General features: G+C 36.8%; 1 protein-coding gene across 1 annotated transcript in view; it reads right to left on the bottom strand.

Annotated features, from left to right (window-relative positions):
- Positions 1-26,856, bottom strand: part of DPY19L4 (dpy-19 like 4) — a 63,597-nt gene that overhangs the window by 7,151 nt on the left and 29,590 nt on the right. The window contains exons 8-18 of the mRNA XM_043483509.1: positions 25,293-25,427; positions 22,659-22,790; positions 22,463-22,561; positions 21,842-21,915; positions 19,052-19,210; positions 18,238-18,357; positions 15,318-15,438; positions 9,405-9,461; positions 8,610-8,692; positions 5,647-5,779; positions 1,901-2,059 (exon numbers count right to left, since the gene is read on the bottom strand). Coding sequence (XP_043339444.1) covers positions 1,901-2,059; positions 5,647-5,779; positions 8,610-8,692; positions 9,405-9,461; positions 15,318-15,438; positions 18,238-18,357; positions 19,052-19,210; positions 21,842-21,915; positions 22,463-22,561; positions 22,659-22,790; positions 25,293-25,427 — 1,272 coding nt within the window. The remainder of the gene's footprint in view (positions 1-1,900; positions 2,060-5,646; positions 5,780-8,609; positions 8,693-9,404; positions 9,462-15,317; positions 15,439-18,237; positions 18,358-19,051; positions 19,211-21,841; positions 21,916-22,462; positions 22,562-22,658; positions 22,791-25,292; positions 25,428-26,856) is intronic.

Below are 26,856 nucleotides of genomic sequence, written 5' to 3' on the forward strand. Positions count from 1 at the left end.
TTAAATATGGAGTATCTCACAGTGGTTAGCAAACATCTCATATTATTCAGCAAATAAAAGCCTCTTCATAAGAGTTACCATGTTCAGTAAATTCTTGAACTTCCCACTGAGATTGAGAAACCAGCATAGAGTCTTTTCCAATTTTTAAAAGATTTAATCCTAAAATTTAGAAGGCTATGTCCCCATAGTCTATTATCATTCATCTGAAGAATCTTATCAGGGAGCCTACCGAAGCTAAGACATGGACATATATTCTTAATGTACGTTCATATTCTCCTTGTGCAGGACTGACTCAACAGTACGTTTCTGTGACTAATCAGTAAATCCTTTACATTTTCACTTTAATGAGGTTCACTAAGATAGCTTAGCTAGCTCAAAGAGTTTCCTACAATAAAAACACTAAATATCCTAATGCCTTGGAGAGATGTCAGAGAATCAACTTTAAGAATAAAAGAAGAGATTAGCTTTAAGCCTGTGCCTGGAATTACATGAAAGAAGTAACCTGACCTTCAAAATGGAGCAAGAAGGGGTCCAAGAGCAGAATAAAACTCTAGACAGCAATACAGCAGTAATTACTAAATGCGTGGGTGCTCAGTCACTCAGCCGTGTCTGACTCTTTGCGACCCCATGGAGCCTGCCAGGCTCCTCTGTCCATGGGATTTTCAGGCAAGGATACTGGAGTGGGTTGCCATCTCCTACTCTTATTACCAAATACCTGATGTTTAATAAAATTCCATTCTGTCACCAATTAGCCAAAGATCACAGACATCAAGTACCAAGAGAGAAAATTCAAAATACATGCAGCAGAAAACAGAATAAGTTTATAAGATTAAGAGGTCATGAGGTCAATTTCTCTGGACTCTCCTGGCAAGGGCACAGGTTTGGTATGTGGGGAACTAAGATCCCACATGACTCGCAGCATGGCCAAAAAAACCCCCAAAGCAACAAACTAATTTCTCACCTCCAAACTGGTCTGGGATGATTATGACAAAGCTATTAAATTAGGAAGAGACAGAGAAGTCTTGGCTGCAGTCTGAATAGAATATGCAATCTAAGTAAGAATGACCTACTAAACTTTAAGATCCTCCACCCCCAACTTTCCCAGGAGTGAAGGTACCCTTTCTAGTGCCTAATTACCAGATATACAAACACTAATTACTAAACATTGACAAACTCCCCTGTCAAGTCTTAGTTGCCAGGTATATAGTATATACACTTCAGGCTGAGAAGTAACTCAGCATGGTAAAAGAGCAAAATCAATGAAAACTGAAAATACAGTTAAATCCTAACAACTAAAGTAGTTCTGAATACACTAATTTTGTGGATAATAGGGGCTCAATGTACAAGACTATGTTAATTTAATAAACAATTTTTCTAGATATGAACCAAATTATAAGAAATTTCTCAACATAAGAATATAACAAAACAAACAGCTGCTCTTTATATTATAATGTTAAAATAAAATCATAATTCAAAACAAATTATCTTTTGTTCATAAATGTATAACATGTACAAGTACAGGCAACTATTATGAGTCCCGGTATTGATAAAAATTTTTTTTTTTTGCAAAATTGTCCAACTTTTCTTTCGTACATTGCAAAAACACTTCAAACTACTTTTAATAAGCTTCCCCACTGTTACATCTCTAGAGAAGGAAATGGCAACCCACTCCAGTATTCTTGCCTGGAAATCCCATGGACAGAGGAGCGTGGCGGGCTGCAGTCCACAGGGTTGCAAAAAGTCGGTCACAACTGAGCACATGCATACACTATTACATAATTTTTAATCATATTCTTAGTTAAGTTCCAAAAAATAAAGTTTGAAGATACTATTACAAGTTTAAATAGTCATTTTTCTCAAAAAGAAAAAAATAATTAAAACTTTACAAATGGTTACTTACATGGCCATTTGCAATGTCTAATAAATCTTTAACCCGACAGCCTCTCGTGGTTCCCACTTCATTGCAGATAGCATCTTCTATTATTAGGTAACTAGCCTTGTACGATGTCAGTATTTTATAAATATCCTCAGCAGATCGCTTTGAATAGATTTGATAGATCTGAAAGAAAATAATTAAAACAACAACTTTAAAAGACATTTAAAACTTCTATTTATCAAACACTGAGCATCTACTATGTTCTTAGTACTATCTGTGGAAAATAAAGATATTCACTAAGACTTGATTCCTGTCCTCAATAAGCTTATGTTCATCTGCTCTTGGCTACTTGCATATCTTCTTTAGAGAAATATCCATTCAAGTCCTTTGTCCATTCCTTCAATGCTATTGAGATATAACTGACATACAGTATTGTGTATGAGTTTAAGGTGTACAACATGTTTATTTGATAAGCTCATATGCTGCAAAATAATTTAGCACCATAGCTTTAGCTAATATTTGCATCATGTTACATAATCACCATTTTTTGTGTGTGTGTGGAAAACATCTAAGATCTATTCCCAAAAACTTTCAAATCTACAATACAGTATTAACTTCAATCACCATGCTGTACATTAAATCCCTAGAATTTATTCATCTTATAACTAGAAGTTTGTACTCTTTAACCAGTATCTCCTCATTTCTCGAGGTCTCTCAACCCCTGGCAACCACAACTCTTCTGTTTCTATGAGGTCAGCTTTTTTAGATTCCGTAAGTAAGTGATATCATACAGTATTTGTCTTTTTCTATGACTTACTTCACTTAGCATAATGCCCTCAATGTTTATCTACATTTTTGCAAATGGCCTTTGTCCATTTTTTAATTGGGTGGTCTTTTTATTAGTGAGTTGTAATAGTTCCTTTAATATTTTTATTACCATGTACCAAAGTATTTAATACTCATTTTATACATGAGATAAAGTCAGTGAGGTTAAAAATAATTTGACCCTTGTCACAATACTTAAAGAACAGGCATGCTTAAAACCCATGCCTTGATTACATGGTGTTTTTTCATTATAATTTTGCTGACCTTATTAGATAATAAGCTCTGGATCTTATTACAATAGATAATATATTTTTTTTCAGTTTTTCTGAAATGCTAAACTTGGAAAAGCCATAAAAGTTAGGCCAAAAGTATCAGACTGTCCTGAAAATCCTGAGGTTTGTAATCTAGACTGGACAAGATCCCAGTCTATCTGCAGGATATTCAGCAGCTGCTGACGACATGTTCTGGTTGCTGTCTATTCAGCAACTTCAGGTCCAATATCCACTGACATGCTAGATACTCATTCTGTGGGATACAGAATGTGACTACAACAAGAGGAAGTTTCTCACTCACTTCACCTGCTAAGTAAGTTCATGTGAATGGTTCTATCCTATCCAGTTTATACTTATTTGTGTATTTTATACACATTTTTATTTATTTTCAAGTCTGGGACAACTGTAACATACTACTGGGGCATGTTAAAAAAAAATGACTTCGATGCAATGGCAATAACATTACTGTTAGACTAGGGTGTGACTTCTCAACCTCGGTGCTATTAACATTTTGGGGCATATAATTCTTTGTTGGGACCAAACAGAGGCCGTTCTGCACACTGAAGGATGTTTAGGCGTTCCCTGGTCTCCACCCTCTAGGTGCCTGTAGAACCCCTTCTCCAGCTATAACAACAGAAAATGTCTCCAGACATTGCCAAATGTCCTCTGGGGGCACCGTCATTCCAGGTTTGAGAATCATTGGCCTAGGAGATTATACAAAGATTAGTCACATGTTATGAATTATAGATTGTGGTGTCTAATTCAAATGAAATGATATCATTTATGGACTTCAATTTGAATTTTAATTTAAAAACAAATTTATTCAGTACTTTGCTATGTACTAGACACCACAGAGAAAGATGAAGATTTTGGGAAAAAATTGGTTCCTATTCATATAAAACTGAAAACTCTAAAATGTTTAAATTTAACTAGAATGTAATTAGAAGTCTGACCTAATTACATGTGATTCTGAAATTCTATATTAGAATTCAAAAAACAAAATTATTAAAAAACAATCAAAAAATAACAAAGAAAACAAAGACATGTCAGAGTCCGTTGGTTTAAATCCACGAAAAATACAGTTTAGGAAGGAGCTTCCCAGGTGGCACTAGTAGTAAAGAATCTGCCTGCCAATACAGGAGACCTAAGAGATGCAGGTCTGATCCCTGGAGTAGGAAATGGCAACCCACTCCAGTATTCTTGCCTGGAAAAATTCCATGGACAGAGGAGCCTGGCAGGCCCCAGTCCATGGGGCTGCAAAGAGTCGGACATGACAGAGTGACTGAACATAAACTAGGTTTAGGAATACGCTGTGATGTATCTTCTAAGCAGTGCTACCTTTCCAAGTGCAGCGAATATTAATCAGAGGTGACTGTTGTCTCCCAGATGAATCACTCCCAGGTAGACCTCCCCATCTCTGACCTCTCCCTCGCTTCAGCTGTTCTGTAACCTTAATAACTCCTAAGCATTCCTAGGTTTATACAAGGTCTTTGATAACTCCCAAATGCCTTGAAGGGTAAGTCTAAATACTTAAGTATGACCTTCCAGGTCCTTCAGAATTTGGCCTCTTATTTTCTAGTTTCATGGCCAAACAAATTTCATGGCTCTTGGGACTTTTTCAATCTGGAATCACTGTATTCTTTTGCCAAACAAGTAAGTCATCCTTCAAATCTGTGATCAAAGGAATGCCCCTTATGAAGACTTGGATTTTTGTAGGCAGAACTGACTTGCTTCTGCTTTTGAACTCCTCTCTGTACTTTCTGTGATTATATGTGAATGTGTGTGTACACAAAGAATTATAATATTAATAGTACATAATTATAATAATAGCTAACATTTAAATTTTACTGTTTCAGACAGAGTGTATTATCTTATTTAATTCTCCTAAGTAGAATTAGGGTCAGAACTATTATTTCCAGATTCAGAAACTTGCTCAAGGTCACAAGCTAGTACCTGGCAGAGGTATCATTTGAGTCCAGATACTCTAATTCTAGAGTCTGGACTCTTAGAGTCTAACCTCTGTATTACAGTCTAACTTCTATGCTGCTATACTTTCTACTTAGCATAGAGTATACTTAAAAACTATACGAAATTCTCTCCAATTGAAAAACAGAATATTTAGAACTCAGGTTCAATTGGTCATTACTTCAGATATGAAGTTACATTTACATCTAAACCAAACATTCAAAATTATAAATTCTCTGAAAGAGAAGCAATTAGATACCATACAAATGTTACACATACTAAGTTATTAACAATAGCCCATACTGAAAACTAAATCAGTGCTTTATAAGCAATAATAGAATTTTGGCTTAGAAATACAAAGTGTATAAAGACATTAACTGAAAGCCTTCCTTCAATAATTTGAGAACAATGATATTCTTAAAGATGTTTCCTTTGTAAACTATTACACATTAGTCCCTTGGAGCCTTGTGGGAAATGAAATGTTTCTCCTAGAAACATATCAATACTTTTCATAAAAGAACTTCATATTCTAATGTTGGTCCCTCTTGCTTAAATGTACCATACAGCTTTTTAAAAAATTAAAACTAATTAAGTCTTCTGAAATTGTCTGGATTTTCCTAGCTAACCCAAGGAACATATACATCATTATAAAACTATACTAAAACGTCTTATAAAAAAGATCCCAATGTAGAATATAAAATGCCTTACATTTTCATTTCTCTTGAGAAGATCATCATCATTGTAAAGAGGCAAGCTTGTCACCATCCATCCGGTGCATAATTTAATCACACCCATTAATTGTGGACTTCCTGCAAACACAGCTGCAACTGGAGCTTGCCTTCTGCAAAGAACCACAAAGATTCACACACTGAAAAGGTAAGTATACTATTTAGTTTACCAATCTGTATCAATTCTGAAATACCAAGCAACTTAAAATGGATTGTATACTTAAGTTTTAATGTCAGTTTTAATTTCATTTCATTTTTTGATTCATTAAAAAAAATGAGCAGCTATTATGTGTCAGAAATTGTTTAAAAAGAGAAGTGGGAGGACAAGGTCACTGCTTTCAAGACAGAGCAGGGGAGAGGATAAATACATCTATTGCCATCTAGGTCACGTGGCAATAATGCAGGGTAATGCAACAGTGACAGTTCAATGGTGATGCTGTGAATTCTCAAATTCATCTTTGGCAAATACTAACCACCATAACCCAGCTCCTTCCAGATGCACCTATCCTCCTGCTCCTTCCCTGCCTTTACCCGTGTGTCTGGCTCCAGTTAACACATGAAGGACTTCTCTCCTCTAAATCGTAATTCCAAAGTCCCAGATGGATGCCCCTCACAAGACAGATCCCAAAGGGCTGCTCTAATGTCCCGACTTATTTATTCCCTCCCTGTATTCAACAATCAGCTTCCACCTACTGTATAAAACTCTGAAAGTAAAGAGGACACAGCCAGTGTCCTCAAGGAGCACCTGGTAATGGGGAAACAAAAATGAAACAGAAAAATCACATCACAGTAACATAAACGCTCAATCATTTGATGTAAAAGGTCCAATGTTTAGGCCTTTGCTGTTTTTAAAAATATTGTGGTAAATCATACATGTTAATATGACTTTTTTTTTTTTTTACTTACTCTTTTGTTAACAACAGAAGGCTATACAGTCAGTGTTCCACAAAGGTAAATACAATTCACAAAAAAATATTAACGGGCAGTAGTTAAGGATGATCTAAAATAATAATCTTTATACATACAAGAGGTGTCGTCATAATAATGAGACCTTACATATAAGACCTATTCTCACTTTCAAACTGTGGTGCTGGAGAAGCTCTTCAGAGTCCCCTGGGCTGCAAGGAGATGAAACTAGTCAAGCCTAAAGGAAATCAACCCTGAATATTCACTGAAGGACTGATGCTGAAGCTCCAATACTTTGGCCATGAGCTAAGAGCCTGAAAAGACCCTGATGCTGGGAAAGTTGAGGGCAAGAGGAGAATAGTGTGACAGAGGATGAGATGGTTGGATGGCATTACTGACTCAACGGACATGAGTTTGAGGAAACTCAGGGAGATAGTGATGGACAGAGAAGCCTGGCGTGCTGCAGTCCATAGGGTCGCAAAAAGTTGGACACGACTTAGCAGCTGAACAACAACAATTCTCACTTCTATTCACCTATTCTATAAAATTAATTCTTCATTTCTAGAAACAGTTTCAATCTTTTTCTCCGTTTTATCCTGATCTTTTTCTGATAGTATTTTGTTCCTTTTTCAAGTATTAATTTCCTTATCTATATGTTTAAAATTTTTCATACTTTTTATCAGTCTCTATTCGTGGGGTAGACTGGTTGAAAAAAATGGTTGCAATGATTCTTTCCCCATAGTTATGCTCTTGGAGGAAACTCTAGTTTCCATCATGTGACTTGCTTTGGCCAATAGGACATTAGCAAACACAACGTGAGCAGACTTAAAACATGCTGCTCTAGGGAGCTCTACAACCACCATCTTGTGAATCAGCCCAGTCTCACCTGGGCTGGATGATGAGAAGTGGCTAAGTCAATTCCATGCCCTCAGCTGACACTACCCAGCCACAGACACGTGAGAGGGGCCAGGCCAGACTAACCAATTCCACATGAGCTGGCCCAGACCAGAAGCCTACCTATTGCTTCCACTCAGTTGATCACGGAAGTGGTGCAAAATAACAAATGTTTATTGCTTGTAAGTCACCAACTTTTATGAGAGTCCACTGTGCCACAAAACCTGACACAAATTTTACTATCAGAAATTGCTAGAGGTCTAGTTCTATTGCTTATCATAAATGACAGCAATATGTCTTGCTGTGTCGAAGTATTTCTTCATGTGTTTTGTAACTTTAGAACTTATCTCCATGAAGCTTTATTTGTGAAATCCTGGGTAGCCTGGGTTGAGGATTTTATTAGGCACTCCAGACCATCCCAGAAATATTTTGATGCTAATTTCTTGATACAGGGTTCCCTGGATTAAACAAGTATAATTTCAAGCTACAGACATGTGAATTCAGATGGACCGCTACAAATTCAGAGGAAACACTTTATTTTTGACCAAGAGCTGAGGCCAAGGAAGACATGCTTTCTTACCATCTTTTTCTACCACTTGCTGGATATTTTGAGTTCATCCCTTCACTGACAGTATGACCCTCTGAGGATCCCTTGGTTCTGTATGTATTAATATGTTAGGGGACGGAATAGGGTGTTTCAATTACAATTCCCCACTTGCATAGGTCCAAGAGCACATCTCCTGTCACCTTAAAATCTGCATGAGTATCAAAATTAAAAATGTTGTTAACTTTGGTTATCAACACTAGAAACCCACCGTTCATTCACCTCCAACCCTGGTTAAAAGAAGCATCTCTTGACTATCTAAATAAAAGGACATTGATTCCTTTTTATTCCACATTTCTAGATGCTTAATAGCTAGAGCTTCACATCTCAACTTATCAATACTGTACTTTTGATGGAAACGAGTTCAATTAGAAAATTAGAATTATATGTCTAATTAAAAAACTGTCCCTAAAAATATAGGGTAAAATTCCTGAGTTTCATGGAAAAAGGATTACCTTATTATTCCCCCTGAATCTATTAAATAGCATGCAACGATTAATTAATAGCTTAACAATAATCTCAGGTAATTCAGTTCTTACTTTATCCAGGTCATAAGTTCCACCGTATCTGGGTCATAAAATTCTTGTAGTTCCATTAGTTCTGTCATTAATCTTGGAAAAAACTAAAATACAAAACAAAATCCCCGAAACCTGTGTGTAAGTATTTAGAAAGTTTGAAGCTTTTTCAAAGTATTTCCAAAGACTAAGAGGCCTACTTGTGACAAACAATATTACAACACTGTTCTCACAGAAAAAAGGGCACAGAGCACTTTACTTTCTCTTAGTTTCTTGTTCACTCTTCTCAGTCCAAATAATCTACCGTTTGGTTAATTTACTACCTATACTCAATACATAATTTTAGCTTCACCAATTAATCATCAGTTGTATCTTTCATGCACATCACACTGAAAAAATAAGTAAACAAATAAATTTCAGGTTAAGTCAAATAATTCACAGGTTTACTGGCAATTAATTTCATGTCACATTATGGTAAGGTAAAGAGTTTATATTACTTTGTAAATATTTAAATTTTGGGGTTGCCAAAATGCTTTTTACTCTTTACTAGTAAATACTATTTATTCAGCTATTTCCTTTGTCAATTGTTAATAGTCTAACAATATTAGACTATAGAAAATTGCATCAGATGGCACTCTAAAAATGTTTTAACTCTTCTATCATGGTCCTATTGGTAGAAAATTCAGTATTATTTAGTATATCACATTTTATTTTGTTAAAATACTGTCCCAATATAAGTATCCTACACACACATAAAAATTTATCACTACCTTATAAACAACATATATTTTAACCTTATGAAAAATCTAACTTTCTTACCTCTTTCCATAAGCTGAGACCTATTATAGTGGGCACAGCCATGCTCAAAATAAGAGCCTAAAATGTTAAAGCAAAAAGGGTTATGGATAAATACACTTCAGAATATACTTCAGAGGTACTAGACAATGACTCTATGACCAATCAAATATTCTTACAGTTATAACAATTTCAGAGAAATTGGGAGTCAGCATGGAACCTAGTTCATAGAGTAAGATGGTGATGACTACTGGTGGCTCAGACGGTAAAGCCTCTGCCCGCAGTGCAGGAGGCCTGGGTTTGATCCCTGGGTCGGGAAGATCCCCTGGAGAAGGGAATGGCAACCCACTCCAGCAATCTTGCCTGAAGAGTTCCATGGACAGAGGAGCCTGGTGGGCTACAGTCCATGGGTCACAAACAGTCGGACACAACTGAATGACTACCACATAAACAATGGATTTAAGATATAACAAGCTGGACGTAAAGTGAGACATACATATTTACTGTATAAATTTAAGGCAGAACATAATGCTCATCACAACATTTCAAATAGCAAGTGAGTATCTGATTTTCCCAGGAATCTAACTTAGGAAGTTTACAAAAAACACTGGATTGTAAATAAATAAACAGCTATGTGAATAGCTAACAGCAGCAAAAAGACAATGAATTAACACAGGAAAAACAGTCAGTACATACCAGTATGTGTGTGTGCTCAGTCGTGTCCAAGTCTTTGCAACCCCATGGACTGTAGCTCGCCAGGCTCCTCTGTCCATGGAATTTTCCAGGCAAGAATACTGGAGTGGGTTGCCATTTCCTTCTCCAGGGCATTTTCCTGACCCAGGGATTGAACTTGCATCTTCTATGTCTCTAGCCTGCACTGGCAGGCTGGTTCTTTAATACCAGTATACTACTATGCTAAGAATATATAAATTCCTCTGGAAAAAGGTTGGCAAAATACAAGAAGACTATTATTAGAGATAATAATTTATCAGCTTTCCGCCAAAACCTGTTCTTCGTACTCTCCCATGGCAACTGGTGACCCCACAACCTAGTCATTCAAATGCCAAACCTAGGAAACATCTATGATTTCTCCCTATTCTTCATTCATCCATACTTTATGAAGCACCAAATCTTCTATTTTTTTCACTTCAGTATAGAACAGTATTAATTAAATGGGCTTTGGAGCTAGAAGAACTCCAAAGTGGGTGTGAATCATGATTTTATTACACTTATAATTTATACGATATTGGGCAAGTTAATTCATCACTTTAAGCCTTCGTGTCCTTGTCTATAAAATACAGATAATGAAACTTGCCAACAAGGTCTTCGTAAGCTTTGAATAGCCTATGAAATGCTTCAAACAGTACCTGACACATAGTAAGCCCTCATCGCTTCCTCCTCCATGGCCTGTACCTGGTTTAAGGAGGTTCAACCTCCTTCCTGGTTCAAGTCTATCACCCTTAAGCCTATTCTTCATGGAACTTTAAGGGTGGGCTGACAGAAAAGGTAAGGCTGACTTTCTCCCACCTCTGCATAAATATGTCAATGTGTTCTGAATGCCTATAGGATAACACCAAGTTCAGCAGAACACTCAAAAGACCTCACTGACCTTACCCTCCTTGATTCCTCCAGTCTCATTTCTTCACCCTTACCTCACATTTTATGTGCCAACAAAATTAAATGTATCATGCTTTTTCTTTGCCTCTGATTTTACTCCCTTTGCATATATCATGTACTTTGCAACCGGTGTTTCTTCCCTCTACCATGAATACCGCTTTTACCCTCATCTTTCAAACCTCAGAACTGAAGTCCTCTTTTAGGGATTAAAAAAAAAACTGAATTAAGCAGGCCTTCTCTGTTCCAACAGCACCCTATTAATACTTCTTATTATCTCTTTTTATGACCAGGAAATGGTAATCCACTTAATGAAATTAACCTTTTTTTTTTTTTTTACAGTAGATAAAAGTTTTATTAGACTGCAGAATGTTGTTTCATGGAAATTAAGAAAAACATGTTTCACACAAGACATTTTGCCATGAAGTGAAGTGAAGTTGCTCAGTCGTGTCCGACTCTTTGCAACCCCATGGACTGTAGCCTACTAGGCTCCTTGGTCCATGGGATTTTCCAGGCAAGAGTACTGGAGTGGGTTGCCATTTCCCTCTCCTGAAATTAACCTTTTTTAACTATACTGCACACTATGCGAAATCTTAGTCCCCCAACCAGCAATCAAACCCATGCCCCCAACAGTGAAAGCTTGGGGTCCTAACCACTGAACCACCAGGGAAGGCCCCAAATCATGTTTTATCTTTTTATTTCAAGCACATTATTCATAGCAGGTGATTGTGGTTTTCACACAATCACAGAAAACTAATCTAATCACATGGACCACAGCCCTGTCTAACTCAATGAACCTATGAGCCAGGCTGTGTAGGGCCACCCAAGACAGACGGGTCATGGTGGAGAGTTCTGACAAAACGTGGTCCACTGGAGAAGGGAATGGCAAACCAATTCAGTATTCTTGCCTTGAGAACTCCATGAACAGTATGAAAAGGCAAAAAGACAGGACACTGAAAGATGAACTCCCCAGGCCGGTAGGTGCCCAATATGCTACTGGAGATCAGTGGAGAAGTAACTCCAGAAAGAATGAAGAGATGGAGCCAAAGTAAAACCAACACGCAGTTGTGGATGTGACTGGTGATGGAAGCAAGGTCCGATGCTGTAAAGAGCAATACTGCATAAGAAACTGAAATGTTAGGTCCATGAATCAAGGCAAATTGGAAGTGGTCAAACAGGAGATGGCAAGAGTGAACATCAACATTTTAGGAATCAGCGAACTAAAATGAACTGGAATGGATGAATTTAACTCAGATGACCATTGTATCTACTCCTGTGGGCAAGAATTGCTTAGAAGAAATGGAGTAGCCATCATAGTCAACAAAAGAGTCCAAAATGCAGTACTTGGATGCAATCTCAAAAACGACAGAATGATTTCTGTTCATTTTCAATGCAAACCATTCAATATCACGGTAATCCAAGTCTATGCCCCAACCAGTAATGCTGAAGAAGCTGACGTTGAACAGTTTTATCAAGACCTACAAGACCTTCTAGACTTAACACCCAAAAAAGATGTCCTTTTCATTATAGGGGACTGGAATGCAAAAACAGGAAGTCAAGAAACACCTGAAGTAACAGGCAAATTTGGCCTTGGCGTACAGAATGAAAAAGGGAAAAGGCTAATAGAGTTTTGCCAAGAGAACGCACTGGTCATAGCAAACACCTTCTTCCAACAACACAAGAGAAGACTCTATACATGGACATCACCAGATGGTCAACACTGAAATCAGATTGATTATATTCTTTGCAGCCAAAGATGGAGAAGCTCTATATAATCAGCAAAAACAAGACCAGGAGCTGACTGTGGCTCAGATCATGAACTCCTTATTGCTGAATTCAAATTTAAATTGAAGAAAGTAGGGAAAACCACCAGACCATTCAGGTATGACCTAAATCAAATCCCTAACAATTATACAGTAGAAGTGAGAAACAGACTTAAGGGACTGGATCTGACAGACAAAGAGTGCCTAATGAACTATGTATGGACAGAGGTTCGTGACACTGTACAGGAGACAGGGAGCAAGACCATCCCCAAGAAAAAGAAATGCAAAAAAATTAAAATGGCTGTCTGAGGAGGCCTTACAAATAGCTGTGAAAAGAAGAGAAGCAAAAACCAAAGGAGGAAAGGAAAGATATACCCATTTGAATGCAGAGTTCCAAAGAACTGCAGAGAGAGATAAGAAAGCCTTCCTCAGTGATTAGTGCAAAGAAATAAAGGAAAACAGCAGAATGGGAAAGACTAGAGATCACTTCAAGAAAATTAGAGATACCAAGGGAACATTTCATGCAATGATGGGCTCAATAAAGGACAGAAATGGTATGGACCTAATAGAAGCAGAAGATTGAAAAGAGGTAGCAAGAATACACAAGAGCTATACAAAAAAGATCTTCATGACCCAGATAATCACAATGGTGTGATCACTCACCTAGAACCAGACATCCTGGAAGTCTGGTGAAGTCTATGTGAAGCTATGTGAAGTCAAGTGGGCCTTAGGAAGCATCACTACAAACAAAGCTAGTGGAAGTGATGGAATTCCAGTTGAGCTATTTCAAATCCTAAAAGATCATGCTGTGAAAGTGCTGCACTCAATGTGCCAGCAAATGTGGAAAACTCAGCAGTGGCCACAGGACTGGAAAAGGTCAGTTTCATTACAATCCCTAAGAAAGGCAATGCCAAAGAGTGCTCAAACTACTACACAACTGCACTCATCTCACACACTAGTAAAGTAATGTTCAAAATTCTCCAAGCCAGGCTTCAACAATATGTGAACCATGAACTTCCAGATGTTCAAGCTGGTTTTAGAAAAGGCAAAGGAACCAGAGATCAAACTGCCAACATCTGATGGATCATTGGAAAAGCAAGAGAGTTCCAGAAAAACATCTATTTCTGCTCTATTGACTATGCCAAAGCCTTTCACTGTGTGGATCACAATAAACTCTGGAAAATTCTGAAAGAGATTAGAATACCACACCACCTGACCTGCCTCCTGAGAAATGTGTATGCAGGTCAGGAAGCAACAGTTAGAACTGAACATGGAACAACGGACTGGTTCAAAGTTGTGAAAGGAGTACATCAAGGCTGTATATTGTCACCCTGCTTATTTAACTTAAATGCAGAGTACATCAATGAGAAACGCTGGGCTAGATGAAGCACAAGCTGCAATCAAGATTGCCGGGAGAAATATCAATAATTTCAGATATGCAGATGACACCACCCTTATGGCAAAAGCGAAGAAATACTAAAGAGCCTTTTAATGAAGGTGAAAGAAAAGAGTGAAAAAGTTGGCTTAAAGCTCAACATTCAGAAAACAAAGATCATGGCATCTGGTCCCACTACTTCATGGCAAATAGATAGAGAAACAGTGGAAATAGTGGCAGACTTTATTTTTGGGAGTTCCAAAATCACTGCAGATGGTGACTGTAGCCATGAAATTAAAAGACACTTACTCCTTGGAAGAAAAGTTACGACCAACCTAGGTAGCATATTAAAAAGCAGAGACATTACTTTACCAACAAAGGTTCGTTTAGTAAAGGCTGTGGTTTTTCCAGTGGTCATGTATGGATGTGAGAGTTGGACTATAAAGATAGTTGAGCGCCAAAGAATTGATGTTTTTGAACTGTGGTGTTGGAGAAGACTCTTGAGAGTCCCTTGGACTGCAAGGAGAGCCAACCAGTCCATCCTAAAGGAATCAATCCTGAGTTCGTTGGAAGGACTGATGCTGAAGCTGAAACTCCAATACTTTGGCCACCAGATGCAAAGAACTGACTCATTTGAAAAGACCCTGATGCTGGGAAAGATTGAAGGCAGGAGCAGAAGGAGACAACAGAGGATGAGATGGTTGGATGGCATCACCGACTCAATGGACATGAGTTTGAGTAAACTGTGGGAGTTGGTGATAGGACAGGGAAGCCTGGCGTGCTGCAGTCCATGGGGTCGCAAAGAGTCAGACAAGACTGAGTGACTAAACTGAACTGAACTGATTCATAGCAGGTACAGTGTAAACGTTCCATTCACACTGAAAACATACCATAGTTCTAAGTCAAACCAAGAAAAATGTTATAAAACTTAATTTTTGATAGCCTCTCAAATTATTGATTCACTTAATTTTTTTTACCTTCTATTTTTTAAGGATTTTGCATTGAAACACACTACTTTTATAATCAGAAATTATGGAAAAAATATTTTCCCCAGAATCTCTTTCTCTTTTTCTCTACCTATAAATCATAAAATGATTTACTCATGCTATTTCAATTATATTCAACATGATTTCCATTAATATACTTGAAAGAGAAACAAGAACTTAACACAAAATAATGACTCACCAACAACACTGGGTGTACAGTTCGTAATCGAAGCCACTTGAAAAGTGTCATCCAAAGTTCAGGAGAACATACACCAAATGCTGCTAACATGCACACATAAGGAGTCCACAGGTATTTCAAGCTGGAAAAGACAAAAAAGAGTCATACATTAGCTATTCTATGAACATCATTATTATATGATTTCTCTATTCTGAGTTGTTTCCTAACATTCATGAAAACACCACAATGTTAAGGGAGAGTGAAAAAGCTTACCCTCTAATTTTCAGTGACAGATAGTTACTTCTTAAATAATCAAGAGACATGTGGGTTACTAAAATGAGGATTAGGCATTAATATAGATGAGGTGTAGTAAAACTGTACTCTTGGAGAGAATATAAACTGTTTCTCCTTTTCAGAAGGCAATTTGGCAGAACCTATAAAAATTTTAAATAGCACAAGACAATGCTATTTCTAGTAATCTAGCTTACAGATATAATAGCATAAATATTAAAAATATGTTGTTTTAATTACAAAATAAATAGAAACCTAACTATCCTTTAATAGGTACTGATTAAACAAATCCTTATGAAAAACAAAAAAGCAAACTGCAAAATCTTACGTATGTTGTTACCCTAGTTTTTTGGTGACTTTTTCCCCCTAATGTACCTATATACAGTATAGTTAAAAGATAACATCTAGAAAGATACGGCTGACAGTTGTGGCCTTTGAGGAGTGAGATGGAAGGATTTTAATTTTTTACTTCATACATTTCTACACTGTGTTTGTTACATGGTCTGAAGTGTATTACTTTTGAGATTAACTTTTTAAAAGCAGAATTGAAAAACTGGGGCTCTTAACTTAAAAAGATTAAAATTCCAGGTGTACAGAAAAATCAACTTGTATAAATAAAAGACAGAACATTACTGTAAGTTGTAACTTGTAGCTGTAAGAGTTGATGGTAAAAGCTGAAGACAGAAGAGGAAGAGTGAGAAAAATTTGTGGATGCATTGCTTCACACAGATTAACAAAGAAAAACAACATCTAAAAGGATAACTTTTGTAGTTAATACTAAGAAAACAAAAAGACCTTTCCAAGCAATATTCTTTGATGACAAACTCTACAGAGACTAGAAGAATATGAGGCCAGAGTATAAATGTGAACTATTTTGGTTTTATAAAATTAGGAAAGTTATGAAATGGGGAAAGCAAAGTAACATTCATTCATCTGATAAGTTATTGATCATGCACTTTCATGCACTTCAGGGTGACCAAAGTACTACAGAGGAAAAAGACAAGACGTGGCTACAGCTCTCAAGGAGGTCTTTATCAAGATGGAATAAAACTGAACACACGCATTTCCTGCATGCATGCTTGGCTGTGTCTGACTCTTTGTGACACCATGGGTTGTAGCCTGCCAGGCTCCTCTGTCCATGGAATTTTCCAGGCAAGAATACTGGAGTAGGTAGCCATTTCCTACTCCAGGGGGCCTTCCTGACCCAGGGATCAAACCCACATTTCTTGCATCTCCTGCATTGGCAGGTGCATTCTTTTCCACTGCGCCACCTGGGAAGCAGCTAATGTGGCACTCGAACACATGGGAAACCATTAGAAAATAAGTACTAAAAAGCATTTTCATAAGGTCAAGGGTTATGTGAAAGCATCAATTCGAGACTGTATTGTATTTAAGGTTTAAAAAAATGAATACTGAATCAGGCTCTGAGAGAAGTAGTGGATGCATACAGAATACATTTTATTAAGACAGAGGACTCGCATTAGTTTCCCCGGTTAACTAATATCTCCTCCTAACACCCCCATTTCAGAATACCAAACCAGTTGTTCCAGTCAGCCGGAATCAACACTAAAGTCTAATTTGTAACTTGAAGAGACATCAATTCACGCTCAATTTACATGTATATGACATCCCTTGGAACATAAACTCTACTGGAGACACTGGACCATTATGCCAATCTACTGACTTCTTAGTATCCAACCCTTCCTTACCATTTATTTCACCTAGCCAGCTAATTAACATTTCAACCTTTAAATTCTCTTCCAATTCAAAGAGATGCCAGATGAATCCTTTTCAAACATAACCATGAGAAGACATGTTCTGTTTAAAAATCTTTAGTTTCCCAGTACCTACAGAAATAAATGGAAACTCATCTAAATGGTTTTCAAGGCCCTCTAAGATATGGCCCTGACACACCTTTTCAGTTCTTCTCCTACTACTTCTTGAAGTGACTAGTGTTCCAGCCAGAGTTTGGGACACTCTGGTCAGTTCATCAGAAACAGGTAATAACCTGGACTTGTAATCGGTGTCTGAAGAGGTATCAAGGGAGTCTTGTAGGACTGAACCCTATGCGTATGGATCCTGATGGTCCTGGCAGACAAGTGTCAAAACTGAGTTGAACTGTAGGATACCCAGCTGGCATCCAGAGAATTGTCTGTTGGTAAAAAGAAACCTCCTACCTTCATTAAAACCGGGTACTCAAAACACTTTTATATTCCTATGTCTTATTTCTCACCTAAGTCAAACTTCAAAGAAAAGGGTATCATTTATTGAACCCTCACTCTCAAAACACCATTTACCTCTCCTTCACTTAGCAAAGTTGTGATTTTATTTTTGTGTGGTTAGTGTCTGTCACCTTTATAGGCCATAAATCACATAAGGTTAGACTTTTGCTGTCCACTTTTGTTCACCAGTGTACCCCCAGCAGTGAGCACAATGCTGGACCCTTTGAAGACATTCAACAGTTTTTGAACAAATAAAAGCATAAGTAAATACTGGTTCATTATATTATAAATACCTCTCTAAACCCCACTTATATTAAGGTTTTTTGAGTTTTTGTAGTGTTTTATAAATGTATTCTGGAAAGTAAACACTACCTACCATCACAAAGGACAATTCTTTGTTAAAACAAATGGATCAAATATACACTTACCCTTCTATAATCATTGCAAGAGAACCCAGTAAAATAGTGTGAATCACATGATAAATTATTTCTGGCCTTTCTCCAATTCGTCCATCTTCAAGTGCAACAGTTTCTTTCAGGGACTTATCACTACTGAAAGAAATGTTTTTGACTACTTTGAAAAATCAAAGATCTTTAGTATCCTCATAAAAAATACATAGGTAGTTTTTAAAATTTGAAAGTACTTTCTGCTGGTCAAATACCTAACTTATATATCTCCAAGTCTTTGAAAGAGGCTTTTCAACTTTGGAAGACAACTGACTCAATGAAGATGAAACATGAAAGTAAAAGAGACTTAGATACTTATGTTCCTTGTCCATTATAACCGAACTAGTGGTTGCTAAATCAATATAGTTAAATCATAATTAGAGTAAGTTCTCAAAATTAAGATACTATATACAACCTCCTTTCAAACATTATAAAAATATTTTTAAATAGTCAAACTTTATAGTTTAAAATAACTTTTACTACTAGTTTCATTTAAGAAGAAGAGATTCTTCTTACAATAAATAAAAATCCTGAGTAAATTACTGAATGAATCTTTAAAAGTTTAACTGATTATTTAATATTATTCCTGAATTAAAAATGGACATTACATATTTTAGATATATATGCTTAAATCTGAATTTTATCTGGTCAACTTATAACAATATTTTACATACTGATGAAAAGAATTAAATTAGAAGCTATAAAACAAATACATAAATATTGGAAAGATATTAAATGTTTTATGTATTTCATAATTTATTAATTAGTAATACAATTGGTTTTCTTAGGTACTTACTTAATTCTCCTAAAAATAACTTGAATCATAGAAAGAAAACAAATAATTAACACCAAAATATAGAAAGGTAGTAAAGAAGACTGTGTCAATCGCAAAAAAAAATCTTGAGATGGTGCCTGAAGGGATTCTTGACACAGGAGCCAATTCATTGTAAAATTCCTACAGAAAACAAAAAGCATGATACTAAAATTACAGATGTTTTAAAATACTGAACATAAAAGTTATTTTTTATCTCAGTAAAAACTAAGACAAAACACATTTCTTTAATCTATTAACTTACAACAGCAAGGTCATACCCTTTACAAATGGAAATAATAGCATTAGTAACCCTCCTCAACAAGCTGCCCTAATAAATTTAAAACTGCTACTTTTTTATGATATAGCAATGTGATAATATATATATACAGTCCAATAAATATAGGACTCAATATAGTTTTAAGGTAGTTTTACTTTCTATTTTTACCTGGAAGAAAACAAAAAATTCAGCTGTGTAGCCTCAACCAGCACAGTCCAATATGATAGTCACTAGTTACATGTAGCTGTCAGCACATGCAATGTGGCAAGTGGAAATATTCTTAGGGCACAAAATATACACTGGACTTCAAAGATAAAAACAGCTGAAGAAAGGAATTTTAGAAATACAAAATATATCTCAGTAATTTTATATTGTTTACACATTAATTAAATTCACTTGTTTCTTTTTACTGTTTTTTTAATATGACTACTAAAAAATTACATATGCGACTAAAGTTACATTGTTATTGGACACTCTTGTTTTATATTAGACAGTCCTATCAGATAAACTGCTTTTTTTAACCCACACTAAATATAACCAAGACTCCTAGTTATAGGTAGATTAATCGGCATTCTCACTCCCAAACCATCTTTAACTTCCATTTAATCCTTAAATTCCCAGCCCTGGGGAAAGAGATAAGTGAAAAAGTGATGTTCAGGAGTGCTCATGGAGGCACCAAGAATGCTTCACAAATCACCGGGTTTAAACTAAAAGGTTCAAGTTTCTCAATGTGCCAAACAGCAATAAAACTGTATCAAAGAGGCTGTCATCGAAATCTTTGTCCTCAGGACAAATGCATCTTGTTTTTAAATACGCCTATTAAACCTACTAATTCTTTAAGGTCTAATTCAAATTCCCAATTTAATGATCTTTCCATAATCCTAATCTCAATCTTTCCTTCCCCATATTCCCATGGCACTTTAATTGTCGCTTTATTATAGCGCTTAATGCAATCCGCTATGTGCCAGATTGGCTTCCCAGGTGGCACTAGTGATAAAGAACCCACCTGTCAATGCAGGAGACTAAGAGACACTGTTTGATCCCTGAGTCAGGAAGATCCCCTGGAGAAGGAAATGGCAACCCACTCCAGTATTCTTGCCTGGGGAATCCCATGGACAGAGGAGCCTGGAGGGCTACAGCTCATAGGGTCACAAGGAGTCAGACATGACTGAAGCAACTTAGCATGCATGTGTCAGACTGTAGACATTTTTGTATCCCAAAGAGTACCTGGCCCAGTATCTTGCACATTAAATAAATATTAACACTTCTTTAGTGATTGTTAAAAGTTTCTCTCAACAGAAATGCTCCCTGAAATTCTGAAGAACATTACAAACCCTGATATCCAACTGATACATCTGAATATATATCCCTGGGTCAGGAAGATTCCCTGGACAAGGAAATGGCAAACCATTCCTGTATCCTTGCCTGGAAAATCCCATGGACAGAAGAGCCTGGTGGGCCGCAGCTCATGGGTTGCAAAGAGTCAGGCACGACTGAGCAACTAACACTCCGATAGGTAAATATATGTTTTCTGCTATGCAAATGAATTCTATCAGTATATAAAATCATTTATTTCATTTTAGATTTTAAAACATGCACTTAACCAACAAACAAAAGTACACTATTTTTGGATTTAAAAAGTCAGCTTCTGGCCCAATCCACTATTATGACCAAAGATGAGAGTCTCTGCTATGAAATAAATATCTTACTGACTACCTCATTTTTATGCCATACCCCGCTTTTATTAAGGCACAGATGTGTAATATGCCATGAGCCTTTTTTACTTGAGTTATCGCTGACCTCATCCCCTTTTCTGGCTGCACTGGGTCTGCGTTGCTTTGTGAGGGCGATCTCTAGTTGCCTGAGCAGGGGCTACCCTGCTGCAGTGTGCGGTCTTCTCCCTGGGGCGCTTCTCTCATTGCGGAGCACAGGCTCCAGGTGTGAGGGCTTCAGCAGCTGCAGCACACAGGCTCAGGAGTCGGAGCTCACGGGTTCCAGAGTGCAGGCTCAGTAGCTGTGGCAGGTGGGCTTAGCTGCTCTGCAACATGTGGGATCTTCCTGGGCCAGGGATCAAACCCGTGTCCCCTACACTGGCAGGCAAATTCCTATCCACTGTGCCACCAAGGAAATCCCCATGTTCTTTTAAATATCAGCATTTTGCTGATTAGAGGTTAGTTTCCTTGCTTCTTTATTCATTTTAAATCTTTAGTTTATCCTGACCTTAGGTTGTATCATCCTTCCTCATTAAGGGAGAAAGTGAGCTAACACGCTGTGATGCTACTGAGGTTTAAGTACACCTAATTTTAAAAGACCTAAATGAGGTATGTTTTAAAATAAGAAAAGTATGAATGTCATATTTCTTCTAACTATTATAATATCCCAGATTATTTTCTGAGTGGTATGTAATTAGGTGCATACAACATCCTTTGATTATTTTTGCTCTTTATCTTATAAGTGGTATAGAGTTAGGTAAACTTACATAATCCAAAACTTACTTAGTCATATTTAGTCCAAATTTTACTTCAAGGAACTTCAGCATATGTCCATTTTCTTTGTGTGGGACAAACATCTGGAGGATAAAAACACTAGTTAGAACTATTAGTTGTAGAACTATTAGTTATGCTTATAGCAATATGCTTTTGTCCAATACTAGAACTAGAAAACACAGCAAGATTATGAAACAAAAAATGTGAATTAAAAATGCCAGGTATAACTATGAAGCAAGGAGATTCACTGGCATAAGTCAATCACATTACCTTATAGTTAAGCATAAAAGTATAATGGGGTAGTTAGAAAATTTTAACCTTTTCCCACCTAGCATAAACAACTTACCCCACACTTTTGAATGTCTTTTACTCATCTGAATTTATTCTACATATTACTTTATGCTAATTGGGGTAATGATGACATTTTAAATTAAATGAAAAATAAAGTAGAATTTTAAAAAGTATATTTAGAAAAAATTCAGAATCCTATTTTCCCACCTAATACACTAGGTATGATTACTGTTCAGCTAAAAATATTACTGTATAAACTCCATTGTTATCCCACTATTCTCATTAAAACTAAATTATTCAAACTGCTCTACTGCACGCATCTCCAGCAGAGCCACTTACCTTCATTGTAACAGTCAGTGTCACTGTCAGAGCGCACACCAAGTAAAAATTAATCACTCTCATTATTTCAGCCACAAAAGTTCCTTTCTTCACATTCAGCTATGGGAAGGAGGAACCATATGAACAAATAAGTGAGATTTTTAAAAAATTAACAATTTAAAAATTCACCCCAAGAATGACAGTCAATTCTACTTACCTGAAGGCACTTAGCAAGCATTAAGGCTACTACTAAACTTAATAAAGGAGACACCAATAAAGCTGAATTCTCAAACTGCAGTAAATATCCCAGAAAGAGAGAAAATATATAGATTTTATAAACTTCATGAACCTGTTGGGACAAAAATGAGAACAAAATTAATTTTATTGTACATTTTTTCATTAGATAAAATTTGACTGCAATTATGAAGTAAATGCTCTACTATAATTTTGGACAGTATTGTACAACCATTCAACTTGTATTTTGAATGTCATGGAATATAGGTAATTTATCACTTTCTTTTTAGAAAGAACTCTCCAGAAACAAAGTAAAAAGCATTGAAACCATGGATGTCTAAATCAGACTAGAAAAACCATCTTTAATTCCAGGCTCTGACTTCATTTCACTTGCTTTGTCTTGTCCACCTGAGCAACATGAAGCTATGTAAGTAAAAAGTCATAATTTTTAGCAGTAGTCCCCAAAACCTACCCAAGGAAAATATATTGCCATGAAACACAGCACCAGAGAAAAGTATTTTTGCACTTGGTCCATTTAACAGTGACATTAAGAAAGTTAAATTTAATTTCCTAATAGAAGACCTCCTAGTTCTTCTAGAAAGTTACGTCTCACTAGGTTTCTTTTCTAAACTTCAATAGTGTAACTTAATCTACCATAAAATAGATTCCTTTTATTGAATAGAGAGGGGAGAACTAAGATGAAATATAGACATTAGTTGGCCAGGGGCGGGGTGGGGGGTGGAATCAAAAGGCAGAGTGATGTTAAAAAAAAAAAAAAACAGAAAGAAAAAACTCCCTAAAAGGCCAGAGCCATTTTTTAAATAGATACCTCACTGTTGGGAGGCTGACACAATCACAAGGAGAGGGCTCTATTGATCTTCTGGGTGCTAGTAATACCCTATTTTTTCATTTTGACTGCTGGTTCTCTTAGTCCAAACCTATGTCTCTATCCCAGATTCATAATGCTGGGGCCAACCTCTAAAATCTACATTTCTGCTCTTCCATTTGGCTCCCTAGTAAGCTCTTCCAATCTGTGTTCCTGAGAGGTAAGGCTGGAGGACAGAGCAGGGATGTATTCCTTCCTGCAGCCTGCAGTTCCTGGGTGGATCACCTTAGCGAGGCTTCTTCACTCCAACGGAGTAATTCTTTCCTGTAACAGGAGTTGCATGCAGCTTCAGTTTTCTTAAGCTTCAAGAATCATCTTTGTCATGTCTTCTTACCCCAGAGACCATGGGATCAGCTGGCCAGAGTACCATTCTCAGAAGTCTGGGTCCCATTTCCAGAGAGCCCTTCTTTCCAGTACAGAGATACCAGCAAAGTGGAGCAGTGGCTCTTTATCAGAGGTCTGTTTCAGCTCCATGGGGGTCCCTCCTCTAAACTTCTAAGTTTTAATAATTCCCAGTTCTTCCACAGCTTCTGGAGTGGTAGCTGCTTCCTGAAGCTTTACCTCTGTAATACTTTTAGGTACTTATTGCCCTTTCACTTCACAAGTTAACAAGTTTATACTTGGTTAATGATTATTTAAATAAGCTAATTACCAGGATTCTGGACCAAGCGGAAGAAAAAGGATGAGCATGAAGATTCCCAAATTTCTAGATAAGACAATATATTACATACTCAATAAATGTTTATAAATAAGGAAAAGGAAGATAACAAGGCAAAAAAATAAAAAGATAAAGGAACTGAATGTCTATGGGAAACTACTGCTGACAGGAGTATAAATCAATATAACTATTCTGGGGAAAGGCTTGGTATCTCTAGTTAGATTGAATATGCACTTATCCTTTGACTTCTAATTCCACTATGAGGTATATATTCTAGAAAAATCTGAGCCAGGTAACATGTATATGAATGCTTATAGCAGCACTGGTCATATGAACAATAAACTGGAAAAAAGCTTAAATGTTATTTAGCAGCAGAATACATTAATAAATAAAAATGAATGAAATATAACTATATATCACCATGGATGAATCTCAAAAGCAAATCAGGCAAAAGTAAACAATACATTATCATTTAACAACGTATTTTTAGGAATACATAGATAGGTGGTAAAAAAAACATAAAGAAAAAGAAGGAAAGGATTAACAAAATTCAGGACAGTTAGCCTCTGTTGGAGAGGAGTAGGATATGACTGGGAAAAAGGGGCTTCCAGGGTACTGAAATGCTCCAATTCTTGGCCTGGGTGTTCAATTACTCGTATTTTTACTATACACTATATGTGTCCTCAGTTGCTCAGTCATGTCCAACTCTTTGTGACCCCACGGCCTGGATACTCAGCCCATGGGATATAGATATCATACACTCTTTTGCACGTGTCCTATGTTTCACTTTTTTTTTTTAAAGAAACAGGGAAGATGGAGAAATGACTAGAAATAAGAGAGGAAGCACAGGGGTGACTTTGGTTAAACAGCCCATGCTTAAGGGAATTTCAAAGTGCTTCTAAAAGGACTAGGGAAGAATGAGTTTAACAACCTTTTGAGTAGAAGTATAAATCAGAGCCTATTAAAGTATTTCAAAATAAGTTTAAAAGCTAAATGGTTTTTATACAATCCTATAAATACTAGATTTAAAATTCTGCAGATTTAAAATCATAGTTTTAAAGTGCCATTAATACCTTGTCACTCTGCTCCAGTGAAAAACTATCTAGCAAGAAGAGAGATATTGCTTGAAGAAACAAGAGATAGTGGCTGTACTCCCACACCATCATAAAGGTGTAAGTTGAAGCACTCATCAACAAGTAGCAAAACCTCTAGGGAAAACAAAAGAAAGAAACTAAGTATTAACAGCTTTGTTACTATACAAACCCATCAAGTTGTTACCTGAACTTCTGTGGCTGTTACTGGTTCCATTTTAAAGCAACTCTTAAAACTTTGTTTTAAAAATCACATAATTATTATTAAATCCTTACATAAACAGTAAGATCTTAAATCAAACATTCTACAAAGAAATCAACCACTTGCCCTTCAGTGTTCAGCACAATACTGAGAATCTCAGGAAGACAAAAGAAAAGGAAGAAAATGCAGTAAATTTTTCTTTCATTCTAAGAGATAAAGTAGTAAGTATTTTTAAATGGTGGCTTTTACTAGACTTGACTGCTGGGTGGTCAATACTACTGATTCAGGTTGATTCAGGTGCAAATCTTCTTTCAATTCACACACACACACACAAAGATGTGTATGTATACGGTGAATTCCAGGGGAGGCAAACAATGGAAGGACAGTTTATATATACACACATACATATATATATATATATAATTTGGTTTCTAAATTTTAGTGAAGAACTCATACAAAATTGGGCTTTCCAGGTGACTAGGTGGTAAAGAATTCACCTGTCAATGCAGAAGATACAGTTTCAATCCCTGGGCCAGGAAGTTCCCCTGGAGAAGGAAATGGCAACCCACTCCAGTATTCTTGCCTGGAGAATCCCACAGACAGAGGAGCCTGGCAGGCAGGGCTAGTCAGTGGGGTCACAAAGAATCTGACACAACTACTAAAGAGCAATAACATACAAAATATTCCAGATAACTGAATTTTAATCTTTATCTTCCTCCTCCTCATCTTGATTGATTCCTTAGCAGTAACACAATTTGTAACTTTTTTTTGCTTTTAGCAACTACACAGGTTATTCTTCAAATATTTTTTGGTGAGATTCTTCAAATACCTTTTGGAAAAAGGTACCTCAGACGTCACAGTAATCTTGCTTTTGCTTCTTTCAATTATTACACCACCTCCAAGATTCCCAGCTTTTCTATTCACTTTAATTCTCTCCTGAAGAGACTGCTCAAAATCGGCTGCACCCAAGATTCCATCTTCTGCAGGGTGCGTATAGTGAAGTGAAAGTCACTCAGTCGTGTCTTGACTCTTTGCGACCCCATGGACTATACAATCCATGGAATTCTCCAGGCCAGAATACTGGAGTGGGTAGCTGTTTCCTTCTCCAGGGGATCTTCCCAACCCAGGGACTGAACCCAGGTCTCCCGCATTGCAGGCGGCTTCTTTACCAACTGAGCTACGAGGGAAGCCCTACAGGGTGGGTGCAGTTGCGAGTAATCTTCAGGCCCTGCTTCTCTTTCTTTGCTCCCCCCATGCCACAGGCTTTTTCACGGGCATCACGGCAGCAGAAAGTGCAGTTTTGTTTTCTTAAAAAACTGAGTTTTTAGCTGAAGGGTTGAGAAT

This window comes from Cervus canadensis, chromosome 12 (assembly GCF_019320065.1).
Source record: "Cervus canadensis isolate Bull #8, Minnesota chromosome 12, ASM1932006v1, whole genome shotgun sequence".
NCBI lineage: Eukaryota > Metazoa > Chordata > Mammalia > Artiodactyla > Cervidae > Cervus > Cervus canadensis.